The 25,457-nt window shown below is 33.4% G+C and overlaps 1 protein-coding gene and 1 long non-coding RNA gene across 2 annotated transcripts; both read left to right on the forward strand.

Annotated features, from left to right (window-relative positions):
• The first annotated feature begins 270 nt into the window (after positions 1-270).
• Positions 271-5,057, forward strand: LOC120260604. The gene is made up of 5 exons (XR_005536448.1): positions 271-1,057; positions 1,189-1,262; positions 2,747-2,905; positions 4,268-4,660; positions 4,747-5,057. It is a non-coding gene; the product is annotated as an uncharacterized LOC120260604 (long non-coding RNA).
• An 18,852-nt stretch (positions 5,058-23,909) lies between these two features.
• Positions 23,910-25,054, forward strand: LOC120260047 (uncharacterized protein Mb2253c-like). Its single transcript, XM_039267490.1, has 2 exons — positions 23,910-24,074; positions 24,635-25,054. Exons 1-2 carry the CDS (start codon positions 23,910-23,912, stop codon positions 25,052-25,054), a joined length of 585 nt encoding a protein of 194 aa, XP_039123424.1.
• Positions 25,055-25,457: the final 403 nt, after the last annotated feature.

Below are 25,457 nucleotides of genomic sequence, written 5' to 3' on the forward strand. Positions count from 1 at the left end.
TAAAAACTCAAGTTTTTATAAAATAATGAATGGGTGTTTTATTGTGCCCATTACTACAATGGTCATAATAAAAACTATTAAAAAGATGAATACGAGCTTGTTGGTTTTGAATGGAATGAATGGAATGGTGCCAATGCATGGATTTCTTTTTGCTTTTGGCTGATTTATTTATTTATTTTATTTTATTTTTTAAAGAAATAAATGGGGGGATGTCTTTTTATTTAAGGGAAGTCCCATTATTTTGTATAAGATTTGAGGTTCGATCTGGTGCTTTTCAAAATAAACACACTATGTAGGAGTTTGTTAGGGTGACGGAGAGGAGGTTGAGGAAAGGAAAATAAGGGCTAGAGAAATTAAGGAGAAGGTTATTAAGGCTATGGAAGAAGGTGGTTCTTCTTATGAGAACATAACCAGCCTCGTTGAGTACATCAAGCATGAATCTTGGATGGGTGTACAAGAAACTAAAGCTTAATAAATTTGTATTTCTGATTTTGCATCCTAGAACTTTGTATTTCTGTTATTCAGTAATATGCTTTATGCGATGCTAGTGTTTTTTAACATGGAAAATGATTCCCATTGTTGTCTAGGAAATGCAAAAACATTCACGAGAAATCTATTTAAAAGAAATAAAAATTAAGACAATACTTTCAACTGCCTTTTCTTGCAACTCTTCACCGCCATTATAAAACTTATTCTCCTTTGCTCCTCCCCTTCTGTTATATAGAAAATCCAAAGCCTAAGAGCTTAGCTAATACCTCTCCTGTTCGATCCTTTGGGGAGAGAGAGCACGATCTTGGTCCAATTCGCTTCTCTTTTGAATCCTCATCTTGGTTGTTGAATTTTGAGGGATTTTTATTATATTTTTGTTGGTTTTTTGGGGCTGATCTTGAGTTTGGTCATTGATGTGGCTTGGATCTTGGTTTTGAGGTGCGGGGAGATGGGTGTTGATTGTTTTTGAGTGTTTTGGGATTTGGGAATGGTGTTTTGGATGGAGGGTTGGGAGATTGAGATCGGGATCGAGATCTCAATTTCTTGATTGAAAAGCGTTAGGGTTTTGGTGAGTTTCTGATTGCGTTTATTGTTTGTGGGGCGTTTTTGTGGAATTTGTTGTGATTTATTGCGGGTTGAATGGAGGATTTTTCTGGATCGGTGATATTTGTTGCGATTTTTTTTCCTTTCCATTTTTAGTTGCTAAAGCATTGTGAGGCAAATGCGGGATGTTTCACGGGGTTTGCTCACTGGATCTTGAAGCTCTAAATGAGGTGTGTTTTGATTCGAACTCTCCTTGATCTGTTTCTTTTTTTTTTCCTTGGTGCTTTTCTTGATGTGCGGTGTTCAATGCTGGATCTTGTGAATGCTAATTATAATCCATATTAATGGCAAACTTTAGTAGCTTCATCTCACATTGTTACATGTTAGTGCTAGTACTCATATGAGCATAAGAGCATAAGAACAACAAATTATAATCCATATGAATGCTACAATTATATATATATGTATATATGTGTGTGTGTGTGTTGTATCATCTGATTGTTGATGCTATGGAGAATGAGTGGATAAATATTGTTTTTATATGGCACTGAGATTTGATGCAACATTGTCACTCTTGTAATTTCTAAATCTTTTGGATTACTGTTTACTCTAAATATTTATATGTTCTAAAATTAAATGTTGTAATGTTTTAATGATTGGTTTTTGGCATTTTTTTTAGTTCACTGAAGCATTGATTGTTTCTACAGGTTGTCTGAGACTATAAAATTGTATAATTTCTAGAATTATTGTTTATCTGAATTTGAAACTCATACAAACAAATAATCTCCTCAATTATGAGCTTTTCTCTTTCACTCGAGACCTTGCACATTATTATTGCCATCTACTTACAATAAGTTGATGCATATCGAAATTATACTGATTTTGTTTCACTTGGTGCAATGAGATGGTAATTCATGCAATGTTTCACATGTAAATGATCATAATGTTTTGCTTCTTATAATTTCTGTTGAAGAGATTCAGCATAACCAACTTCTTGTTTGAGATATGATTGCTTCTAATGTGTAGAAATTATAGATGGCAACAACAAAAACCCAAAAAAAGTGAAACTTGAACTGATATTAGATCAGAAATTTTGTGTAACTTTCTCTCCTTATTGTCATTTTGTGAAGCACTAGACTTTTATAATGCACTTTGGTTCTCCTTTTGGTCAGTGGATTCCCCTGTAACACCATCTCAACCGGATCAAAATGAAACCAACCTTTGATTTACCAACTTCATTTATTTCGGCAACCAGTTTGGTTGTTGATGTGGGTACTTACTTCCAATTATGTTCTACTAGAATTTTCTCTATGCATGAAAATTGAAATATCAATATCAATGCCATAACTATTTATCTTTATAAATAGGGTTAGTTATATTTAATGTCTTGATTTCACTTGATGGCTGCTACTGGCTTGGTCTATATCTAGCCTTGGACTAACAATGAGAAAAGAAACTTCAGATTCATAACACCAAAATTGATCAAAATTCATTATCGGCTTCTTAATTTTAAATGGGAGTATTTATGCTGTCAATTATTGCTGCACTGGTTATATCAAAGGTCTCCGTTCTCACTTGCAATTCTTGATGGCAAATTATTTATTCTACTCAGTTTCTTATCATGATATGATCATAAGATTTGTACTACTGATGAAAACTTATTGTGGAGCTCTATTAGCTAAAACAAATTATGATTTTGATCTTTGCTCTGTAGAAGTATAGACTCATTGATACCACTGGAATTTGGCGGATATCAGCGGTATCTTCATCGGGTAGTACAATGGAGGCATTATCAGTAAATTGAGAATTCCGTGCCATTCATCATGCCGATGTGGTAGCTTTAGTTATTGAGGCCTTGGCCTGTGTAACAGAAGTAGGTATTTTATTGATAGCAAAGTTTAGTGAAAATGCTATAATATTTTATTGGAAGCTTTAATTATTTCACCATATATAGCAATAGATCTTGGTTTTGTTTGCAAATCTTTTGCAGAAACCAGTTTTAAGTTTGTCTTTGGCCTGACTATTTTCAAGTTTCAGAAAATCTATCTGCCAGTTTAGACTTTGTTCAACACACTTGTCTTGAGTTTTTGAATCTGGGAGCCTTTCATAATGGTCTCCTATCTAACCTCATCCACATATTTCCTCTATATTTGTAGCAATGACTGCACAAACCTGCTTTTTTGTTCATAGTCAGTGCCTTTAATAACAAAACATTTTTATTTCTTTTATCAAAATTTTTATTTATGAACTTTGAAAATCAACTCAAGGTAAACATGAGGTTGAGCTTTAGGAATCACAGTCAGTGCCATAATTTGGGTTACTATTTAGTTATTTATTTATTTTGGCTTTTTATCCACATATTTTTAAGGAGACACGTGCTATAAATAAATGATTAATATGAATCATAACTTGTTTGACATTTCTTTTGATTTTTATTTTGGTTTTTTATCCACATAATTTCAAGGAGCACATATTTATTAATGATGACTTACCAATGATTACTGAATTAGAACTCGTCTATTATTTTGTTTATTGAAGATTTCAAACATAGTATGATATATTTATACAATGTTCAAACATTAATAGTTAGAGTTCACTAATACAGGTTTTGGATTTGTATGGATTTGGAACTTGACAAGCCTTCTTAACTAACCAATTTTGTGAATCACCTAAACTTAACCATCACAAAATTTAAATTTTGCTTATTTGAGTAGACAAATGATTCAGTCATGTATCATCAATGTTTATAGTTTGTATGTATCCTATTGTCCTATTTCTATTATTAGATTGTACATTCATATTCATCTTGTAAATAGTAATATATTTGTCATTTTGCGTTGTAATCACACATATCATTTTGTTTAATAATGTGCTTATATAATGGTGATTTTGTTTCAAAATTTTTCTCTTCTTGTCTTAAGTTTTAAATTTTATATAATGGTGATTTTGTGACAAAATTTTCCCTATGGGCGGGTTGTTGATATCCTTTTAAAGGTATGCAATAAGTTTTTCTTTGATGCTTAGTGGACTTGCAATTTAATAGAACAAACCAATTGTTGCTTCATTGATTAAGTATTAGTTGATTAAACAAATGATATCAACTAAATCTCATTAAAATTATGCTGGATTTATTTTTAATAAATTTTTTAGAAAAACACTTGTTGTAGTGTTCTTTAATTGTATGACATCTGTCGAATGATATTGCTGAATATGTAATTAAAAATATTGTTAATAGGTCAAAAATGTTGTCAAGAAAGTGGACGTATGATCGAAATCTACCTGGACAAAAAGGATTGACTGATGGATTTATTGCCGGGGTGGATGAATTCATCCAATTTGCAGTTAGTCAAGATGACTCATATAAACAAGGAGAGGATATTAGGACTCTTTGTTTCAAGTGCAAAAATACATTATTTCTTCACCTAGATGATGTAGTTTTGCATTTATATCTCCGTGGGTTTAAATTATGTTATTGGAATTGGACTTGTCATGGGGAAGAATTGTTTCCAGTTAATGAGGAGTTGAATGAGGATCGTGAAATAAAACAAACAGAATAGGACAGAAATTGGAAGCTCCTCCATCGGCCAGTGGTAAATCTGTTAGTATTGCTGTGCACCACCTTAGACTGGTAATACCCTTAAACCATATAAATATCATTAATATTATTTTTTATAATTTACCCTAAATTTTAACTTTTCTTTAATATTTTTTTAGGCGGAGGACGAGGTTGAGAGTCGACACCAAACGAATGCTATATCTGCATGCACAAAAAGAAGGATGGGACACTCGAGGTTGATAGCACCACACAAATTGCTATAAGTACGAGATAACTTTCTAAAAATAAATGCATTTGAAATTAACGTGCTGCATTGCTTTATTTAATTCAAATTTTAAGTAATTTTGAGTTTAACATTGTTAAATTTTAATTTAACATGCCAAGCTTAGTTTAATTTGGTTCAAATTAGATCATACATTTCACACTTATACTATAAACAAACATAATAAAATATATTTATATATATATATATATATATAAGAACATGCATTAATTTGTAATTATATGTTTGTGTAGTGTTTTCACCCAAAAACTCAATTAATAACTAAAGGTAAATTGATGTTTGAACTGTAAGGCACCATGTCTTACTGTATGCATCTTGTATATAGATTTTTTACTATATATAGTTTGGTAGCTTAATCTAGAACTAAATAAACAAGGCAAGCCCTCTACCAAAATAATATATTTAGGTTTTTTTATTTAAATTAATAATTAATTGTAATAGATAAGATTAAACTTTATTAACATTTTTTTATAATTAGTGCAACTTATATTTTTAAATATTTTTGGAAGTAATTTTTTTTAGATTCCCAATATTTTGTTTTTATATTTTGATGTGTGTTGTATTATTTATTTATTTGTTAAGGTTAATTGGAAAATTGATATGGAAGACAGAGCCCTCCATCTTCTTTTTGGTTTGTTAACGAAATATTATGTATAGTTCTCAATTACAAGGATAATAATTTGTTATCCATAGTTACTAGTTCAAAATTTAAAATACAATTAGAATAAAAAAATAATTTTCATAACTTTAAATCAAATTTAAGACAATAATTTTTAAAAAAATAGTAATGAAAATGTGAAATATTTTACCAACAAATATTTAGATATATTTTTTAATTGTGCACAATTACTTGCAAATTTTTAGTTATGGCAATTAGAAATTTTGCATAACAACTTATATATTCCATAAATTATCAGTTTGATTATAGTGAGTACAATAATAATTAGATATAACTATATATATCTAATTCTAAAAATGGTCAATATAAATAAAAAAAAAACATTAATAGTCAAGCATCATATATTTGACACAAGAAGAAAGGATGTAACATTGTAACTGTTTCTTTGGAGAATTCCTCATTGTAAGACTCTGTTCTTAGTGGCAGCTTTTCTATGTTACTAATGCTCCTTTTTGTGTCTTTTCATGGCTTTGCATGATTTCATATGGAAATGTAACTTCTCTGATTTGAATGATGTCCCACATTGCCTGCAAATTGATTGTTCTATTTGTTAGCCTTTGTTTCAGCTAGTGTTTTTTTTTTCTTTCATTGGAAAAAAAAATGAGAAGCTATTGGGCACATTGAAGACTTTGTGAAGACTTGGTCTTGATGAACTTTTAATTTCTAGTTCATGTCTAATGTTATTGTAGTTTTATTTGCTTTCATTTTCTAAGAAGTATGGCATTCAATTTAATTAAATAAACAGTTTTTTGAGAATTTTTTTGTAAGTTCTATTGTATGTATTTTTATTTGTTTGAAAATGTCCTTATGCATGAAATTATGAAAGGATTTGCAGTCAGTAATGTTTGGAATACTTAATTAAAAGATAGAAATTAAGGGGTGACAAATGCGAAAATATTTGGTCACCATCTTACAAATAAGTACTAAATGAAACAAAATATTAAAAATAACTAAAGAAAATTCATGTAAATTAAATTTTCAAAAAAACTTACGAGCATAACATTTAGTCTTAGAATTTTTATGTATTTTAAGTATTGATAACGATATTTTTTTATAAAATAAATTAAAATTATAGGGAAAATTATTTTTTAGTTCCTGAAAGTTTCAAAACATCCCTGCATGCATCCTCCGACATTTGAATTCTGCAGACGATCCCTCCTTTTTGATAGCTTTATTTTTTTCAATCCCGACAGTAGTACTTTTCAATTAATGCGACTTTTACTCGTTAGTTTATTCTATTTTTACAACATGTACTTCCCGCTTAAAAATATATAGTTTCCATTTAACATTGCGTGTTTTCGTTTAACCACATAAATTTTCACTTAACATATAGTACATTCGCATTTAAAATTTGACTTTTTCGCTTAAAATTATTAGTTTCAACTTAAAATTTGGTGTTTTCGCTTATCTACATAAGTTTTTATTTAACATATAACACATTTGTGTTTAAAATTTGACTTTTCCACTTAAAATTATGGGTTTCCGCTTAAAATTTGGTATTTTCACTTAAAAACTGAGAGTCAGCCCAGTTAATATCTGTTACCTTTATGTCAACATCAATCACCTTTATGTCAGAAAGGTCTGAAAAATAATCTGTCAGAAAAAGGAAGGATCTTTTTGGGAATACTCAAAGTTATGGGTTTTTTTGTGAATACCTGAACTTTGGAGGGACTTTTTGTTCATTTTCAGAAAATTATATAGTTTACCATGGAAATGGAAATCACATGTCCATAAGATTGTTTATTTTTTTATGGATGCAGGAGGAATTTGACATAGCAATTGTAGGTAAATGCAGTCAAGGGGTAGATGAGAATTCTATTAACCAAGATGAATTATGGGATGAGAAAGCCATCGGGAGTCATAACAGAGTGGTAGGAAAGGATAATATTGTTAGGTAGATGTCATCAATCAATTACAAGCCACGCTTTGAGATCTTCTAAATCAACGGATCAACTCCGCAATAGAGTGAAGGAATTGGAGGCGAAGCTTACTAGGTCTTGCACTGAAGCTGATGAATGGTTTAAGACTGAGTTGGCTCGTCGCGAGTTATTTGAATCATCGTTGCTTGCCGCACTTTGTGAGCAAGATATTGTCCTTTCTAGCATGCCTATTGTTGCTCACATGCCACATGCCTCTCGAGCACCGACAAAAAATTCACAAACACATGCCGATGAGCACTCTCCAATGTCAAAGAGAGTTTGTATTTCTCCATCTATCGATAATTCTCTTGAAGACTTGGAGAATGATGTAGAGGGTTTATGATGATGTGCATGGTTTATGTTAGAGTTTTGTGAAGTTATGTTAGATTGGACCTTATTGTTGTAATGCTATGATTGTAGTAACATTTTTGCTTATTTAACAAATATTTCAATATATATTTTGATGAACTTAAAGGCAGGTTTTAATATTAAATAAATTTATTTGTAATTTATTTTTATTTTTCAAATAAAATTGTGCCAAACTCCATGACAAAACCATGCTAATATCCTCCCTAAATTTAAAACCATGCTAAAAAAGGTGACAGAAGTTGTGCCTAAAATTGTCTCTGTGCCAAAGCAACAATGAGAAATGCAACAGTGCCCAAAATCGTAACAAAGGCAACTGTGTTAAAAACCGTGACAATTAACTGTGCCAAAAAATGTGACAAAATAAATTATGACAAAAGTGACTGCCAAAAAATTGTAACAAAAGCGACCGTCCCAAAAGCCGTGACAAAATCAACCGTGACAAAAACAATCATGAACCATGACAATAATCGTGACAAATGAAACCACACCAAAAACTATGACAAAATAACCGTGTCAAACAAAACCATACCAAAAACGATACCAAAAAGCCGTGTCTAAAACTGTAACAAAATTGTCACGGTCTAGGAAAACCGTGACAAAATTTGGCACGGTTTTACTATTCTGTGATAAATTATATTTGTCTCGCATGCTATAGGCACTGTATGGTTCCATGCCAAAATTTGTTTGTTATAGTTTTTTGGTTTATTTTTGTGCCAAAAATGTTGTGCCAAATTTTTGAAGTGAATGAACTGGGTACATCCTCATCAAAAAGTTATTTATTTACCTATTCCAACAAAATATTTTTTATTTTGATCTGCATATTTATAATTAAAAATAAATTTTAAAATTTTATAAAAATATTAATTAATCATTGCATTTATACTGTTTCAAATTTTCTTTGAATTAATGACATAAGGGTGTAAACAATAATTTATGTTTTATAATTTTTTTAGTTAAATTTGTTTATCATAGAATATATAAGTAAATAAAATAATATGTGCAATATATGCATAAACAATTATATATTTTTAATGAGCGATGTTATTTTTACCGAATAAATTTTTCAAATAGGTTTCTTGAATGACGTGGCCATCCACGTCATTATTTACGTCATTTTTTATATAAATCCAAATTTACACCTTAAAAATCCTTAAATTGATAAAATAAAAAAAAATTATAAAACCATGTATAAAATTCTAAACCCAAATACTACAAAATCATATACCCAAAAATAAAAAAACTTAAACCCTAAATAATAAATACAAAACCCTAAAATCATAAACCCTAAACCCTAAACAGTAAATGATAGAGACGCAAGTGTACGTGCCGATCGCGTAATAAAGTGTGCGCGAAATGCAAAGTGTCAGTACACAAGGAAAAAGGTGTATACTAGTAATTACTTTAAATCCGAAAATTAGCTTAATGAAATACGTGAAGTATGTGAAGACAAAAGCAAATGAAAACTAGAAAATATGGGAATCATAGGAGAGAAATCAAGGAAGAAAATGATGTCCGGGCATAGCATCCCTCTAGGGTTAGTAGTACGGGACAATGGTTGTCTAAGCATGCAATCCTCCTTGAACCGAAAGGTTTCCAAATGTATAGAAAACCCTGATTTCTCAGGCAAAGTGTAATTTAATTGATGTAGAGCTGATACATATATCCACACAATCGCATTAATACTCTGTGAAACTTTATCGTGGGTTAATGACAATCTCTTAAGAGATAATCTCCCTTGAGAAGAGATTATCCTTAATTCGAATACAGAGCAGAAATGTGATTTCTCCTAAAATCTACTCCACATGATTGCAAAGAGCAGGGAGACTTTCATCAACCCACCCGGAAGGATTGAGAGAGACAAAGTCTCCTAGATACCCTAACCTAAGGTGTACCCACTATCCTCTCAAATTGCGACAAGTCTATGTTAGGTGGGAATTTCTTCTCGTCATGTAGCAATACTAGATATGATAGCTAGGGCTTTTGCCTTATTAGCAATCAAGTATTCAATCACACAATTAGACTCAAATGGATATGATTACAAATAAAAAATCAATTAAATACAAATAAGAAATCAATTAAAGCATAAGAGATCCAATAACCAAAGTCACAAAATATAAATCCTAGAGTTTAACTATGACCAAACATCTACAAATTAGCCCTCCATTAATGGATGGCAAACATTCAAGATACAAAGAGTAGAGGTAAATATAAGATCCATGGAAAACCCCTTGTCAATCTCTAGGATGGTGAGTCGTCGAGGTAGCTTCCACGCGTGCCGCCAAGAAAAGCTCGATAGCTACAACCTCAAATCCCCTTGAATGCCTGGCCAAATCTTTCTCTAAATCTTGCCTAAGGCGCTGGAGATTCGACCCTTTTCTTCTTCAACCTCGCCTCCAAGAATCGCCCTAAAAGAATAGAGAAATAAAGTAGAGAATGCCCTAGAAATCCTCATAAGTTCTATTTATACCCGACTGCTTACGGGTTGCTTACGGGAATAAGGAGTAGGCCATAAGGGAGTTGGAGAATATAGTCGTGAGCCTTATGGGAACGCTTACATCCGTAAGCCTCATCCGTAAGGCCTTTTGAATGTGTTATGGTCTAGCTTACGGTCGTAAGCATTGGACCGTAAGCTTCACTGTTCTGCATCTCGTGACTGCCTTACGTGCGTACAATGTGGTCGTAAGCTCCTCTGGATAGTCCTTACGTGCATAAGCCCTGCCCGTAAGATCCTCTGAATTGAATTTGAATCCCCCTTATGGGTATAAGCATGTCCGCAAGATCTTCTGGAATAGACTTGCGGCCATATTGTTGATCGTAAGCTGCCCGTAAGCCACCTAGTTTGTCTTGTCCTTATTCTAATGATACTGAGAGAGCTCCAACTTCATCATTTTAAGTCCAAAATACTTCCTTTGGCTCTTCCTGGTCTTTAAGCACTGCCCTAAGTATGTTAATACAAAACACACGATATTTAGCATCGAATTCCACATTATGGTTCTAATACATGCCAAATGAGTGTACAAATCAGTAAACCACAAAACCCGTAGGGAGAGATTTTTCGGTTTATTGTTTATGATTACAGGTTTAAATTTATGATTTAGATAATAAAGAGAAATTTAAATTAAAAAAGAGAGAGAAAAAAGAATGACATGGATGTTGACATGGATGCCAACTTGCATCCACGTCATTCTGAAAATCTATCTGAAAAATATATTTAGTAAAAATGTCAAAGCTCATTTTAATAACAAGAAGCAAACCCACAAGACACCAATACAGAGTAATGATATTTTTACTGAATAGATTTTTTGAATAGGTTTCCCGAATGACGTGGTTGCCAAGTTGGCATCCATGTCAGCATCCACATCATTATTTTATTATCACTTTTTTTTTAAATTTCACTTTATTATCTAAATCCTAAATTTAAATTTTTAGTCATAAATGATAAATCGAAAACTCCCTCCCTAGCTTAAACCACAAACCCCTAGGGTTTAGGGCATAGAATTTAGGGTTTAGGGTTTAGAGCTTAGAATTTAGTATTTATTATTTAGAGTTTAATTTTTAGATTTTTAGGTATAGATTTTGTAGTATTTGGGTTTAAGATTATATATATATATATGATTATATATGTTTTTTTAAATTTAGGAATTTAATAATTTTTAAAGTTTAAATTTGAAGTTTATATAAAAAATAATGACATGGATGATGATATGGACGATGGCATCCACATTATTTGGAAAACCTATTTAGGAAATCTGTTCTCGAGAAAATTTACTATCGCTCCCACTACTCTCTTTCTCTTTCCTCAAAACCCTACCAAACCCTATAGCAATAACAACTTTATAGTGTCAATTCAAATTTAATTCAGATTTATATATATTAAAACTATGATTTAATTTATCCTCAATAATATAAAATTAAATAGATTTAATTAATTAACTGTAGTGGTTCATAAAATATAATTTGAATCTTGATCCTAATTGATATTGTGAATAATAATCCATTTTAAAATTGAAAGTAAGTTAATCTTTTGATGAAAAATATTAAAAGTATATATAGTTACATAAAAAATATATATATATATATATATATCAAAGAACAGTCTCTCCCTTTGTTAGACAGGAGGAACCAAGAACACTCTATCCCTCTGTTAGACAGGAGGGAAGAGATGATGTTTCATCTGAAGTTGTTACCAGAAAGGTGGCAATGCAAAACAAGAACCTGTTTGTAAATTTCCTGTTTGATCTCAGTGTTGTTCACAATCCTTGGCATCACCTTCATCATCAACAATGGACGTTCACAAGCCGGCATCTTCTTCATTGCAACTACTGTACTTATTATCCACTACATGACCCGTGTTGTTGCTTCAAAATTTTTTCTTCACCTCAACAATGGTGCTCCTCAAGGACAACATAATCTGGACTTCTTGGCCATGCACATGTAGCTTCTTGCTCAAATGGGAATTAGGAATCACCCCTTGATGCAACAGGTCATTAGAGAGTTGGGATATGTTCCTGGTCCACCTGCAACTCATGGGAATGACCAGAATGTGGATATGGTATGTGCTTGATTTTTAAATCTTAAGTTCTTGTAATTAGGGTTTGCAACTCAAAATATATACATATATATATATATATATATACATATATATAGGTACTGCATAGATGCTTGATTCTTTAGTTCTTGATATTAGGGTTTGGTAACTCAAAGGTAGGTTTGTGGTAAAAGTGAAGACCAGGTTTTAAGCAGATTATAAATTGGTTTTCCTGGGATTCATTCATGCTTCTTCTTTTTTTTTTTAAGGTTTATGATATAGTACTTGGTTTCTTGGACAGCGAGTGTGTACTTAGGGGTTGTTTGTTTTGCCGGATTTGAAAATAATTGGATTTGAAAATCCTTGGATTTGAGAAATCCTTTGTTTGTTTCAATGGATTTCAATCTCCTTTGTATTTTCAAATCCAAAAGTCATGGGATTTTGGAATTCGGCCAAAATGACCGAATTTCAAAATCCCATCCAGTGATTCCCATCTAGTAATTAATATACTAATTATATTAATTACTTATAATATTAATTACACTATAATTATATTTTATAAAATATTAAATAAAATATAATTATAGTATAATTAATATTAGTAATATAATATATAATTCATATATTATATTATATTATATTATATTAATTGTTTTAATAAAGATATATTATATTTTATTATAATAAATTAAGTATATATTAATTATATTAATTACTCATAATATTAATTATACCATAATTATATTTTATAAAATATTAAATAAAATATAATTATAGTGTAATTAATATTAATAATATAGTATATAATTGATATATTATATTATATTAATTATTTTAATAAATAATTAATATATTATATTGTATTATAATAAATTAAGTATATATTAATTATATTAATTACTCATAAAGCTAATTACACTATAATTATATTTTATAAAATATTAAATAAAATATAATTATAGTGTAATTAATATTAATAATATAATATATAATTAATATATTATATTATATTAATTATTTAATAAAATCTAAATTAAAAAATCTTTCCAACCAAATACAAAATTTTGTGATTCAGCATTACAAATACATCCAACCAAACACTGGATTTGACTCTCCTGAATTTTCAAATACAAGAATTTAGTAAATACAGTCAATCGTATTTTAACTACATCCAACCAAACGCCCCCTTATAGTACATCTAAAGCAGATATATGTTAATGAAGATGCTAAGTGAAGGCCATATATGTAACTAATTTGGGGTTCAAGATCATTATTATAATAATTATTATTTTTTGGGTTTCTGGGGATTTTTTTTGGGTTAATGCCTCCATTTCTTTTTGTCTTTTGAGGCCTGGGTTTCTTTTAGTAGAGAGTATAGTCTGTATAGCTAGGTATAGATGCATGCATGTATATATGAGGAAAAAACGGGTTATATATATATAGATATTAATGTCATTAATTAACATTGTTCAAGATTATTTGATGTGGCGTTTGGATATATAATCTTTATTGGTTTCATGTCTTGGAAATTTTTTTTAGCTTTATTTATAAGGCTTGATTTCTTATATATCAATCATGATATATATATATATGATTGATCCTTTCTCTTTATTAATATCTTAATTGAGGGCTTAATTATAACAATACAAAAATTTGAATTAGAAACTAAAAAAATTAAAAACAGAATTTTTCACTTTCCAAATCAAAACAGATCAGAAGGATTCCCGTTTCTATTTTTAATCTGTTTCTGTTTAAGAAACAGAAAAATTTCTAAGAAATGAATTTTTTAGCCGTTCCTTGTTAGAAAAAGATTTAGAAATAGATTATGAATATATATATATATATATATATTATAAAATCAAATTTTATTGTATATTATTTGTAAAAACATATAACTAATTTGTGCATGAATATTTATTAAATTCGTTTAAATAATATATTAGATATGTACCTATTTATAAGATTATGATTTCATGAAATAGAGATGGACTGATTGTATACCATTTTTAAACAGAATTTCTAATAAAAACGGACCATATCCAGATTTAGCAAAGTTAATATATTTATTTTATTAAAAAATTATATATATAGATTTTGAATAAAAAAATAATTAAAATAAAAATCAATAGAAAAGAATCAAATAAAAATAAAAAGTGGATAGAAAAAGAATTTTTGAAATAAAAATTTTGAAATTTGATTGAAATAAAAAAATCTCCCGGGAGTTGGCGATTTTGTGGAACGAAAGACAGAGGGAGGGAAGAAGAACAGAGAGGGGGAAAGAGCAAGAAAGGAATAGAAAAAAGAGTGTAACAAGAATGAGACCAAGGTTAACGAGGGAAACGAGGCAAGGAAAAGAAAAATCTAGTTACAAGCACGAAAGAGAGGGTACGGCCTGGAATTTTTTTAAAAAAATATATATATATATTGTGTACGTGCATGATGCCATCTGGTTATGATGTTCTTTGATTGAAAAAATACAACTAGATGAAAGACATGCATGATTCATGTATGATTGCATGAAAGCCTATCTCTCTTATCATTTAATGCATGCCTTTTTTTTTTTTTCCCTTGCTTTTCTCCCTACTTTATGCCCTATCTTGCTAGTGACGAAGCAACAAGCCTTCTTTTGTTGTGAAAGTTCTCCTCATTGTCATTCCACCGTCCCAAGCAACTCTGTCCATATGTTCATTTTCGCACAAATATTTCTTCTGAAATTTTAGAGGGATGTAGTGATCTTGATAATAATAATTATGGTGGAACTTACTGACATGAACCAGAAAATCAAAGAAAATTGTCCCACTTAAATTAACGTATAAGCCCAAAATAAAATAAAATAAAATAAAAAAAATGCAGGGAAGAAGGTGAAACAGACAAAGATTAGGGTTAATAGGCGAAATTGATAGGAAGAAGTTTAAGGGCTATTTAAAAAAAAAGTATATATATATATATATAAAATAAAGGGCTTATGTGCAAAATTAAAAAAATGTTGAAAATGAAAAGTTTGGGTGTTTTATTGCAAACTACAATGTTAGAGGGTTTAGTTGCATAAGTCCTTAAACTTGGGATAAAAAAAAAATTAATTAAGGTCAAATGTGCAAAAGAGCATTGGAGGAGTTAAAATGCTAAAATAGAGATTTAGTGAAATAAGGGGTATTTTTTTGTTCACTGTCTCCCTCTTGGATAGTTTGAGAGGAGAAAAAATGAATGATGAGTTTATTTGTGAGGACATTTTTGTACTTTTCACATGACCTGTTCTTGGATTTTTTTTAGTTTGAGAGTAAAAAAAATGAGTGATGAGTTTATTGGTGAGGAGCATTTTGGGTAAAAAAAAAGTGAAGAAGGGAAAAATTAAAAAAAATGAAGGATGAGTGAAAAGAGAAGAGGGAGGAAGAGGAAAAAAAAATGATGAGTAAAAAATGGAAAAAAAAAAATGAAGGGCAAGTAAAAAGGGAGGAAAAAAAATGAAGGAAGATAAAAAAAAAGAGAAGATATGAAGATGAATGATGGATGAATTTATTGAGGGTATTTTGGTAATTTTCTTTGCAGGCCCCCTCTACAAAAATCCTATGAGTATTTCTTTAAACTCCACCTTGAGGTTTATACACTTTTGGGGTAAAGAGAAATTTTCATGAAATTTCTCTAACTCCACCTTGAGGTTTAGACACTCTTGAGGTAAAGAGTTCATAAAATTCTCTAATTCCACCTTGAGGTTTTGACACTCTTGGAGTAAAGAGAAATTTTTATAAAATTCTCTAATTCTAACTTGAGGTTTAGACACTCTTGGGGTAAATGAAAATTTTCATAAAGTTCTCTAACTCCACCTTGAGGTTTAGACACTCTTGGGGTAAGGAGAAATTCTCATGAAATTTCTCTAACTCCACATTGAGATATAGACACTCTTGGAGTAAGGAAAAATTCTCATAAAATTTTTCTAACTCCACCTTGAGGGATAAGGTGAAATTCTCATAAAATTTCTCTAACTCCACCTCGAAGTCTAGACACTCTAAGGGTAAAATTTCTCAAACACCCCCCTTGAAGTCTTAACATTCTTAGGGGTAAAAAGGATATTTTTTTTTTTTAAAAGAAATCTCTCTAAAATCCTCTTTGAACTTACGTTGAGGTCTTTTGGTACTCACTGGGGTAAAAATTAAAATCTTTTAAGAAAATCTCTCTTCAAGCTCACTTTGAGGTCTTTTGACACTCATTAGTGAAAAAGAAAAAGGTGGAATGAAAAGTAGAGTAAAAAAAAAATTTCTTCAAGTGAAAGGAAAAGTAAAAAATGAAAATTTCACAAAAAATATCTCTCGTCAACACTCATTAAAAAAGAGTTGACAAAGATTTTCTTGAAGCCCATTGTGAGGTCTCTTTCGTAAAAATGAATTAGAGAACTCAATTGATGACTTAACAAACGGAAATCAAGTTCATAATTATAGCTTGAGATCCATTTTAAAAGCAAGTCAAAATTGTCAAGTTAATGACCTAATCATGTTGACGGTCACGACTTAAAGATCTAATGGTCAAGGCTCAAGAGCATTGAAGAGTCAAGACCTAAATGTCTCATATAAGTGACAAATGCAACTCTGAAGTTTTAAGACACAAAGAGGTCAAAGACCTGCGGAGTTGCACAAGTCAAGGAGCTGGAGATTTTACAAGCACAAACGGCCAAAGTCTTCAATGATAAAAGAAGCAAAAATGACCAAGTAGGCAACTCATAAATACAGGTGCCTGCAGCTTGAAAGTCATGCAATGTGTTAAGATACAAGCACACATAAAAAAAATCAAGGAAGGCCACAGTAGCTGAACTAAAGGGTCTTCCGACATGCTTTTAGCAAAAGAGTCAAGTGCGTCAGCCAAGCCAAAATTTTTTTTTTGAGGAGCATGATAAAAAAATAGCTCTCTTAATACTTTTGTATTCTTGCTCATGATCATATGTTCATATATTCTTTGAAATTAATAAAAAAAATCATGTTTGCTCAATTGTTTCTCATTCACACTTGTTTTTCTTAATCGGAGATTTCCATGATATTATTTGGGGTAATTAATATTAGGGGCTTGCCCCTAATAGAAGTCATGAACCTGAAATCACCTAAAAATGTAAGAATGATTAAAATTTGATTTGTGATCCATGCTTTTTAACCGGTCAACCCTAATTAAATGCCGGTTGAAAAGAAAGGAGCCCACAAAGTCTGGCACGGCCGGTGGGGACCTGACTTCTCCTTCCATCTTTGAAATAAAATGTGAATGAGAAATTAAAAAAGAAAAAAGGAAAAAAAAATCAACCAGTGTTGTTAATAGCACCAACAAACAACACCAACAATACAGCTGCGTTATGCACCATTTTCCTTGGGGAAGGCACTCAGGTGAAGCTTCCCTACGCTTCCGTTTACACAGGCGCTACAGGAGCTGAGATCAAATTTGGGACTGTCTCGAAATACGTTAACTTTGTGCCAAACCCACCATGATCACCAATTGGAGTCCATGTCCCACGCTTGCCATCAAGGGGATGACGGCCGAATGTTATACCATCTGCTAAGGTCAAAGAGGATATTCCTACTGCTAGAACATCCGTTTTCAACAGACTCACTTTTCCAAAGAGAGTAGTGAACATTAACAAAGAAGAATATGCGGAGGAGCCGCCTTCACTCACCATTACGACTGAAGGAGAAAAGAGCGGCATCTTCAAGAAGCCTAACGCGTCCCCAACAAAATCCTTCACAATGGGGTACCCAAAGTCTACCAAGAGGAAAGTGCTATCACTTCAAGAAAACTCAAGCTTTGTTTTGTTTCAAGACTCAAGGAACAACTCATCAAACTCATTCACCACTCTTTTGAAGCACTGAAAATGGTGAAGGAGAACTCTATGACGGGTGAGCTTCGCTCCCAACTAAATAACAAGACACTCTTTTGAAACACTGAAAATGGTGAAGGAGAACTCTATGACGGGTGAGCTTCACTCCCAACCAAATAACAAGATGAAAGGGGGCAGGCCACCAAAGTCCCACTATTCCAAGGTTACTTTTGCCAAGAAGATTTATAACAACTACACATCCTATAGGAAGCTGCAGACTGAAAAGATGACACCAAGGGAATGTTACCTAAGAAAGAAGAATTTACTCTCAGAGTCACGAGCTTCTGTATTTAATAGGCTTGCCATGCCGAAGAAGCAAGCTTATAAGAGTTTAAACGGGAGTCAAGAGACCACACCCTATGCTCATCGTTTAAGGTTCCAGTTGATAAGAAGGCAAGATGAAGAAATGGAGGACCTTGAGGTGCATACTGTGAAGGTGATTACTGAAGGGTCTGAACACCCACTTGGGCTTGAGCGTCCCTTCACTAGGGTGAGAAAGAAGATAATAGTTGGTACAAGTGGTATACAAGAAGAAGATTTTAATCAAGCATTACAAGAAAGGGCACAAGAAAGAGGAAAATCCTTCTCCCAAGCTGGGTTTCAAACTCCTCCTAGGAGGAATAATGATTCAAGTGAGGAAAAAGATGACAACTTGATTTTTACATTGAACAAAGATCCAATACAAAATTAAAGAAGCAATTGGATTAACGAGAGAAAGATCACATATCTATGATGCAGACTGTTGCATCTTTAACTGGTGTGATCTCTCATTTAAGTGATCAGGTCCAAAATCTACTCTATGAAAATTCAAGGGTTCACAGGCGAGCCCCATCCGCACAAGTTGTTCAAGAGGAAGAAGATGATGAAGAAGAAGTACTGGGGTTACATGAGCAAGCTGGAACATCGGCAGTGCCTGAGCCAATGATTTCTCGAGAAGAAATACAAAAGATAGTTGCTGGACAATTGAAGCAAGCTAAGGGTGCCACATTAAAAAGCGATGGTTATAAACCATACTCAAGCTTTCATGATCAAGTGGCTTATCCTAAGGGATACAATGTTCCTAAGTTTAAGAAGTTTAATGGCTTAGAAAACCCTGATCAACATTTAGCTCATTTCAAAACAGCATGCGGGGGTACAAGCAATAACCCGTCTTTGTTGTTAAGACAATTTGCTGCTAGTTTAATTATTGTGGCTTTTGAGTGGTATGCAAACTTGCAACCTAAATCTATTCAAACATGGCAACAAATGAAAGACTCCTTTAGAGTCTGATTTGGTGGAGTTACTGATAAAATCACTATAGTTGATCTGGCTAACACAAGGCAGAACAAGGCTGAGAAGGTTATAGATTATGTGATGAGATGGCATAACTTGAGCATTAAGTGTGAGCAACCACTTGATCAGGTGCAAGCAGTGGGGTTATTGGTGGGGAATATTGATAATTGGATGGCTCCATATCTCAGCTCATCTGACATTCACACCTTCCAAGACTTGATCTCTCAAGTCAAAAAATTGGAAAGAACCAGTCCAAGGGTAGTATCCATAATGCAACCTACCAAAGTGGATAAATAAAAGCCAAGAAAGCCAGAAGGTGTTAAGCATGTGGCTTTTGCAACTGATAAAGTAAAGGAGGCCACTGCATCAGCAAATCATAACAAGCCAAAACCACCATCACTTGGGAGTGGAAGTGAACCATCTAAGCCTATAAATTCTCTTCAAGAAAGAATAAGCAAAAAGTATTCCTTTAGAAGGGAAAAAGTGATGAAGATATTTAAAGATGCATTAAAAGTGGATTTGCAGCTACCAGAGAGTAAGCGACCAGAAGAGGCAGACAAGAAAGATCACCCAAATTTTTGTCCATATCACAGAATATTGGGTCATTCGATTAAGAACTACTATATATTCAAGGATTGGATTGAGCGGCATTATCAGGAAGGGAAGATCACTCTATCTAAAAACGTATTGCTCGATTAACTAACAGAGCACACCAACTATGTGTTAGTTGCGCTGCAAAAAGAAGCTTTGTGGGGCAAGATGTAGGGGCACATCAGAAGGCATGCAAGTTGAGGGAGATTCTCAAGTTGCCAAGGAGCCTGCTCCTCTTGGAGTTTCAGAAGGCTTATGAGAAATTTTTATCTCAAAAAAGTCAAGGAAGATGTTAAAGAAATTGGGAAAGCTCCCTCGTATCAAGTGGCGGAGAGCTCAAGACCTTGATGAGAAGCCCAAGCAAAAAGTTAAGAAGAATAGAAAGATCAAGAACTAGAAAAAGAAGCAGATAAGGCCTGCTGAGTTCTATCATAAGAAGTCAATTATTGAGGAATATATTGACTCTTTAGAAATTATCAGCAAAAGGAGAGAGCCCTAATTACATTAGGTGATTACTTCCCTAATGAGGTTAAGGAGCTGTTCTCAGATTTAGACGAGTCTCAAGATGAAGAGCCCATGGTTGAGACTTGCCGGGTTATTACCATATATGAAGAATAAGCATTGGATGTTGATGACGAAGATGAGCTTGAGCTTTACTACCCAGATAAGGATGATTCTTTACCTGAGCAGTTATATGATCGACATGGAGACCATATGTGAGTAAAAAGCAGAAAAAGAAACAAGCTTTTAAAGAAAGGGTTCAGATGGCAAATGAAATATTGAGAGAAATGCCAACATAATCCTTTGAGACAAGTCAACACTATCCAAGAGAGAAGCCAAGAAGGGTAACCAAACATAAAATTCTCAAAAAGATGATGCCACGTGAGGAAATTCCATCATTTATTCAAAGGGTGACATATGACCTCATTCACAGAAAGCCTCACATTCCAGACAATGACACCCCTTGGGATGAATCTGGAATTGTGGAAGTAGGGTGTTCATCTTTGAGCCAAACGGAGTTACAACATCAGTGACACAAATTTCAAGAAGATGCTATGGAGCAAGAAAACATGTCTCAACCTTTAAGCAACATGAAAGATAAAAGCCTTGCTATAAGGAACGACAAAATCCAAGAGTTGTTTCAAAAAATGGTCGATGAAGAAAAACTACTCTTGAAGAACAAAAATGATGCTAGAGCACACACGAAGAATCATCCTAAGTATTGCCCTTTTCATTGCTTGATAGGGCATACATTAGAAGATTGTCATGGATTCAAGAGCTGGCTACACAAATCAATTGGGTTTGGTGCCATAAACCTACCTGAGGAGTATTTTGAGATGTCAGGTACATGTTATGCCTTGACAATCAAAGAAAGACATAATAATGGATGCATTCACCAAGATGAGGAAGATGAGCCTTGGATAATTAATAGCGTGCAAAGGCTTCTCGAGCAAGCACATGGTACTAAAGATAAAGGAAAGGAGAAAGTGATTGATGTCAATGAAGACATTGTGCAACCATGCAAGACTTCTACTTCAAAGACACAAGACTACAATATTACTGCCTATCTGAGGAAATTCCAGCTCAACTAAGTGTTTTTGACGCATTAATGATGATACAAGAGCTCAGAGATACATTGATCCATGTCTTGTAAAACCCAAAAAAATACCAAGCTTATTTTGCTGAAGCTCATATGATGGAAGCTCTCTACACATTTTGTTCTCCGGCGATTAATTTCTCAAAGAAGGACTTGTTGTTGAGGACAAGGGAGCACAATAGACCCTTAAATGTTACTGGGTCTTGTGATGGGACAAGAGTCAATCTAATCCTCATTGATCCGGGCTCATCCGTAAATCTGATGACAGTAAAGACTTTGCATGCCTTGGCTTTCGAGACATATCACCTTTCAGCTGAAAAGATCATTGTCTAAGGCTTTAACCAGCATAGTTAAAAAGCCCTTGGGTCAATTATTCTCCCTTTCAAGATTAGGAAGCTGATATGAGAAGTGAAGTTTCATGTTAACAACACTGATGCTTTCTATAGAGCATTGTTGGAAGACCATGGTTACATGAAAACTATGTGGTTCCTTCCACTTTGCATCAATGCTTGAAGTATATGAAGGATGATGATGTATACCACATTTATAGATGGAGAGATTCAACCATTTGGTGTGCATGAAATCAACTATGAGGATGCACAGTATTTTGTGGATACACTAAAAGGGGAAAGCTTTCTACAGCTAAAGATGATGCCCTCATGAAAGTCAATAAAACTACCAAGCTCTCTCAGAAGAAGGAACTGCACTTTGGAAGTAACACGGAGTCTTCAAAGGAAGAAAAAGACCATGAAGACATACAAATTGCTCACTCACTTGCACGTTGTCACAAGAGGAACCGGCATTTTGGAAGTGATGGTTTTGATGGAGAAGAAGCTTCATTCCTACCAATTAAAAAAGTAGAAGATGATGATGAAGTTCCAGTTGAAAGCTCTCTTCATGTTACAAGAATACCGGAGGGCCTTTACAAAGCTCTTGATGAGTTGCATATTAACTCGGTAGAATAGCTCATCGCCTTCTATGTGCCTTCTCGCCATCAAGAGGAGAGAGGGATTCTCTTCTATAAGTCCGATCTCAATAAATCTAATGATGAAGATATTTTAATGAGCAAAGCAATGGAAGATGAAGAACCTTGGCCTTTGAGGATTCCAGATTACTATCCTCCTAAGCTAAGAAAATTAATAAAGCAAGCTGGAATTAGTTTGAAGCATTTGAAAGACAGGCATATTCTCTTTGAGAGACTTTGGCACCCTTTTAAGATTTCTTTGCAAGGTTAAGGCTTAAGCAAAAAGGGTCTTGAGTTTCAAGATGAGCAAGTATATGAATGTCGCATGGTGTCAGCTATTGAAGGGTCGGATACAAGGGACGAAGATCCAGTTGAAAATGTATCAGATAATCACCTCGTAAAAGATATAAAATTGAAGGACGCACACGCTGAGCTTGAAGACAGTGGGCAAGCGACAATTGATGAGTTGGTGGAAATCAACTTAGGAAATGAGGACGATCCTAAACCCACTTTCTTAAGTGCACAATTAACTCAAGAGGAGAAAGAAGCCATTCAAAGCATCCTTGCAAAGTATATTGATTGTTTTGCATAGAACTATAAGGAGATGCCAGGGCTTGACAGAGAAGTAGCAGTGCACAAGCTCACCATTGACCCAAATTTTCCACCAGTAAAACAAGCATCAAGAAAGATGAAGTTTGATCAGGAGGAGAGCGTCATTGAAGAAACCAAGAAACTTATCAAAGCTGGTTTCATAAGGGAAAAAAAGTACCCTAATTGGATCGCTAGTATAGTGCCTGTAAAGAAGAAGAATGGGCAAATAAGAATATTTGTGGACTTTAGGGACTTAAACAAAGCATGTCACAAAGATGATTTTCCACTACCTGTCATGGAGATCATGATTGATAACACATCCTCTTATGAGATATTTTCTTTCATGGATGGTTTCTCTGCGTATAACCAAATCAAGATGGGCCCAGAGGATGAAAAGCATACTGCGTTCCGGACACCAATAGCCATCTACTGCTACAAGGCTATGCCATTTAGACTAAAGATTTTTTTCATATCAAAGAGCCATGACAAAACTATTTGATGATTTGATTCACCAATTCGTGGAGTATTATGTAGACGATTTGGTGGTAAAAGCACAATCAAGAGATCAACACCTCAATGACTTGAGAGCAGTGTTCGATCGTATTAGAAAATACAACTTGAAGATAAATCCTATGAAATGTGTATTTGGGGTACTATCTGGAAAATTCCTTGGATTCATCATGAGGCGCCGAGGAATAGATATTGCCCCCTCCAAAATTAAAGCAATCACAGAAATGCCACCTCCAAAGACATTGAAGCAGCTGAGGTCCTTCCAAGGACGTCTTGCCTATATCCGAAGATTCATCGCCAATCTTTCGGGCAGGTGCAAGCCATTCTCAAAGCTGGTGAAAAAGAATGCTCCCTTAAAATGGGATGATGAATGTCAAAACACTTTTGAAGAAATCAAGTGCTACTTACTGAATCCCCTAGTGTTAGCAGCGCCAATTGCATGAAAGCCATTGATCTTATACACAACGTCCTTGGATGGATCCCTTGGAGCTCTACTAGCTCAAGAGAATGAAGAGGGAAAAGAGAACGCCTTATACTACCCTAGTAGAATGTTGGTGGATGCTGGAAACAAATATACACCAATAGAGAAGCACTGTCTCTCCTTGGTGTTTGTAGTAAAGAAGCTTCGGCAATATTTTCTCTCACATAAAGTTATTATTATCTCAAGAATAGACCCACTCAAGTACTTGATGACTAGACCACTACTCACTGGAAGATTAGCGAAATAGGCATTGATACTCATGGAGTTTGACATAAATTATACTCCACAAAATGCAATCAAAGGTCAAGCATTGGTAGATTTTCTCGCGGTGCATCCTTTACCCAATGAATCTCCCTTGATATATGATTTCCCTGATCTTCTTTGGCAATTTAAGAGGGAAAACAATGTTTGAAGATGTACTTCGATGGAGCTTCTTCGATCCAACCAGCTGTTAGACCTAAAATTCCTCAAGTTAGAGCTGGTATTGGACTCATCTTCATTTCTCCTGAAGGTGGAATCCTGAGATACTCTCTTTCTTTGTTGAAGTCATGCACTAACAATGAGGCAGAATATGAAGCTCTTATTGCTGGATTGGAGCTAGCAGTCAATATGGAGATTCAAAGCTTGCATATATATGACGATTCACAACTCATTATAAATCAGGTTGAAGGAAGTTTCAAGACTTATAAGCAAGGACTTCTTCAGTATCATCAGATAGTTATTGAATTATTTGAGCAAATCCCTGATGTTAAGATGGAGAAAGTTTCCAGGTCTGTTAATGGAAAAACATATAGCTTAGCCAAACTGGAAAAAGAGTTAGCTGATCCAGATTAAGAGGAGATCTAAGTCACAATTCGAAATAGGAGGGTATTGAGTTCATGCCTTGGTGAATAGTTAGAAGGTAAACACATTAGAAAAGAAGAAGTTCTAAGTATGGTGAACTCCCAAACAAAAAGTCTCTGGTGACGCAGTTAAAGAAAAGGGCGATAAGGTTTACCTATATTAATGATGTTCTCTATTGAAAATCATATGATTAACTCCTACTAAGATGTCTCTCGAAGGAGGAGTCTGAAGAAGTTATACATGAAGTCCATTCTGGTACCTAGGGAGCTCACCAGTCAGGACCCAAAATGTGGTTGAATATCAAACATATTGGGTACTATTAGCTAAGCATGATTAACGATTGCCTACAATATGTAAGACGGTGGAAATTGTGCCAAGCTCATGGGGATTTCAT

This window comes from Dioscorea cayenensis, chromosome 5 (genome assembly GCF_009730915.1).
Source record: "Dioscorea cayenensis subsp. rotundata cultivar TDr96_F1 chromosome 5, TDr96_F1_v2_PseudoChromosome.rev07_lg8_w22 25.fasta, whole genome shotgun sequence".
NCBI lineage: Eukaryota > Viridiplantae > Streptophyta > Magnoliopsida > Dioscoreales > Dioscoreaceae > Dioscorea > Dioscorea cayenensis.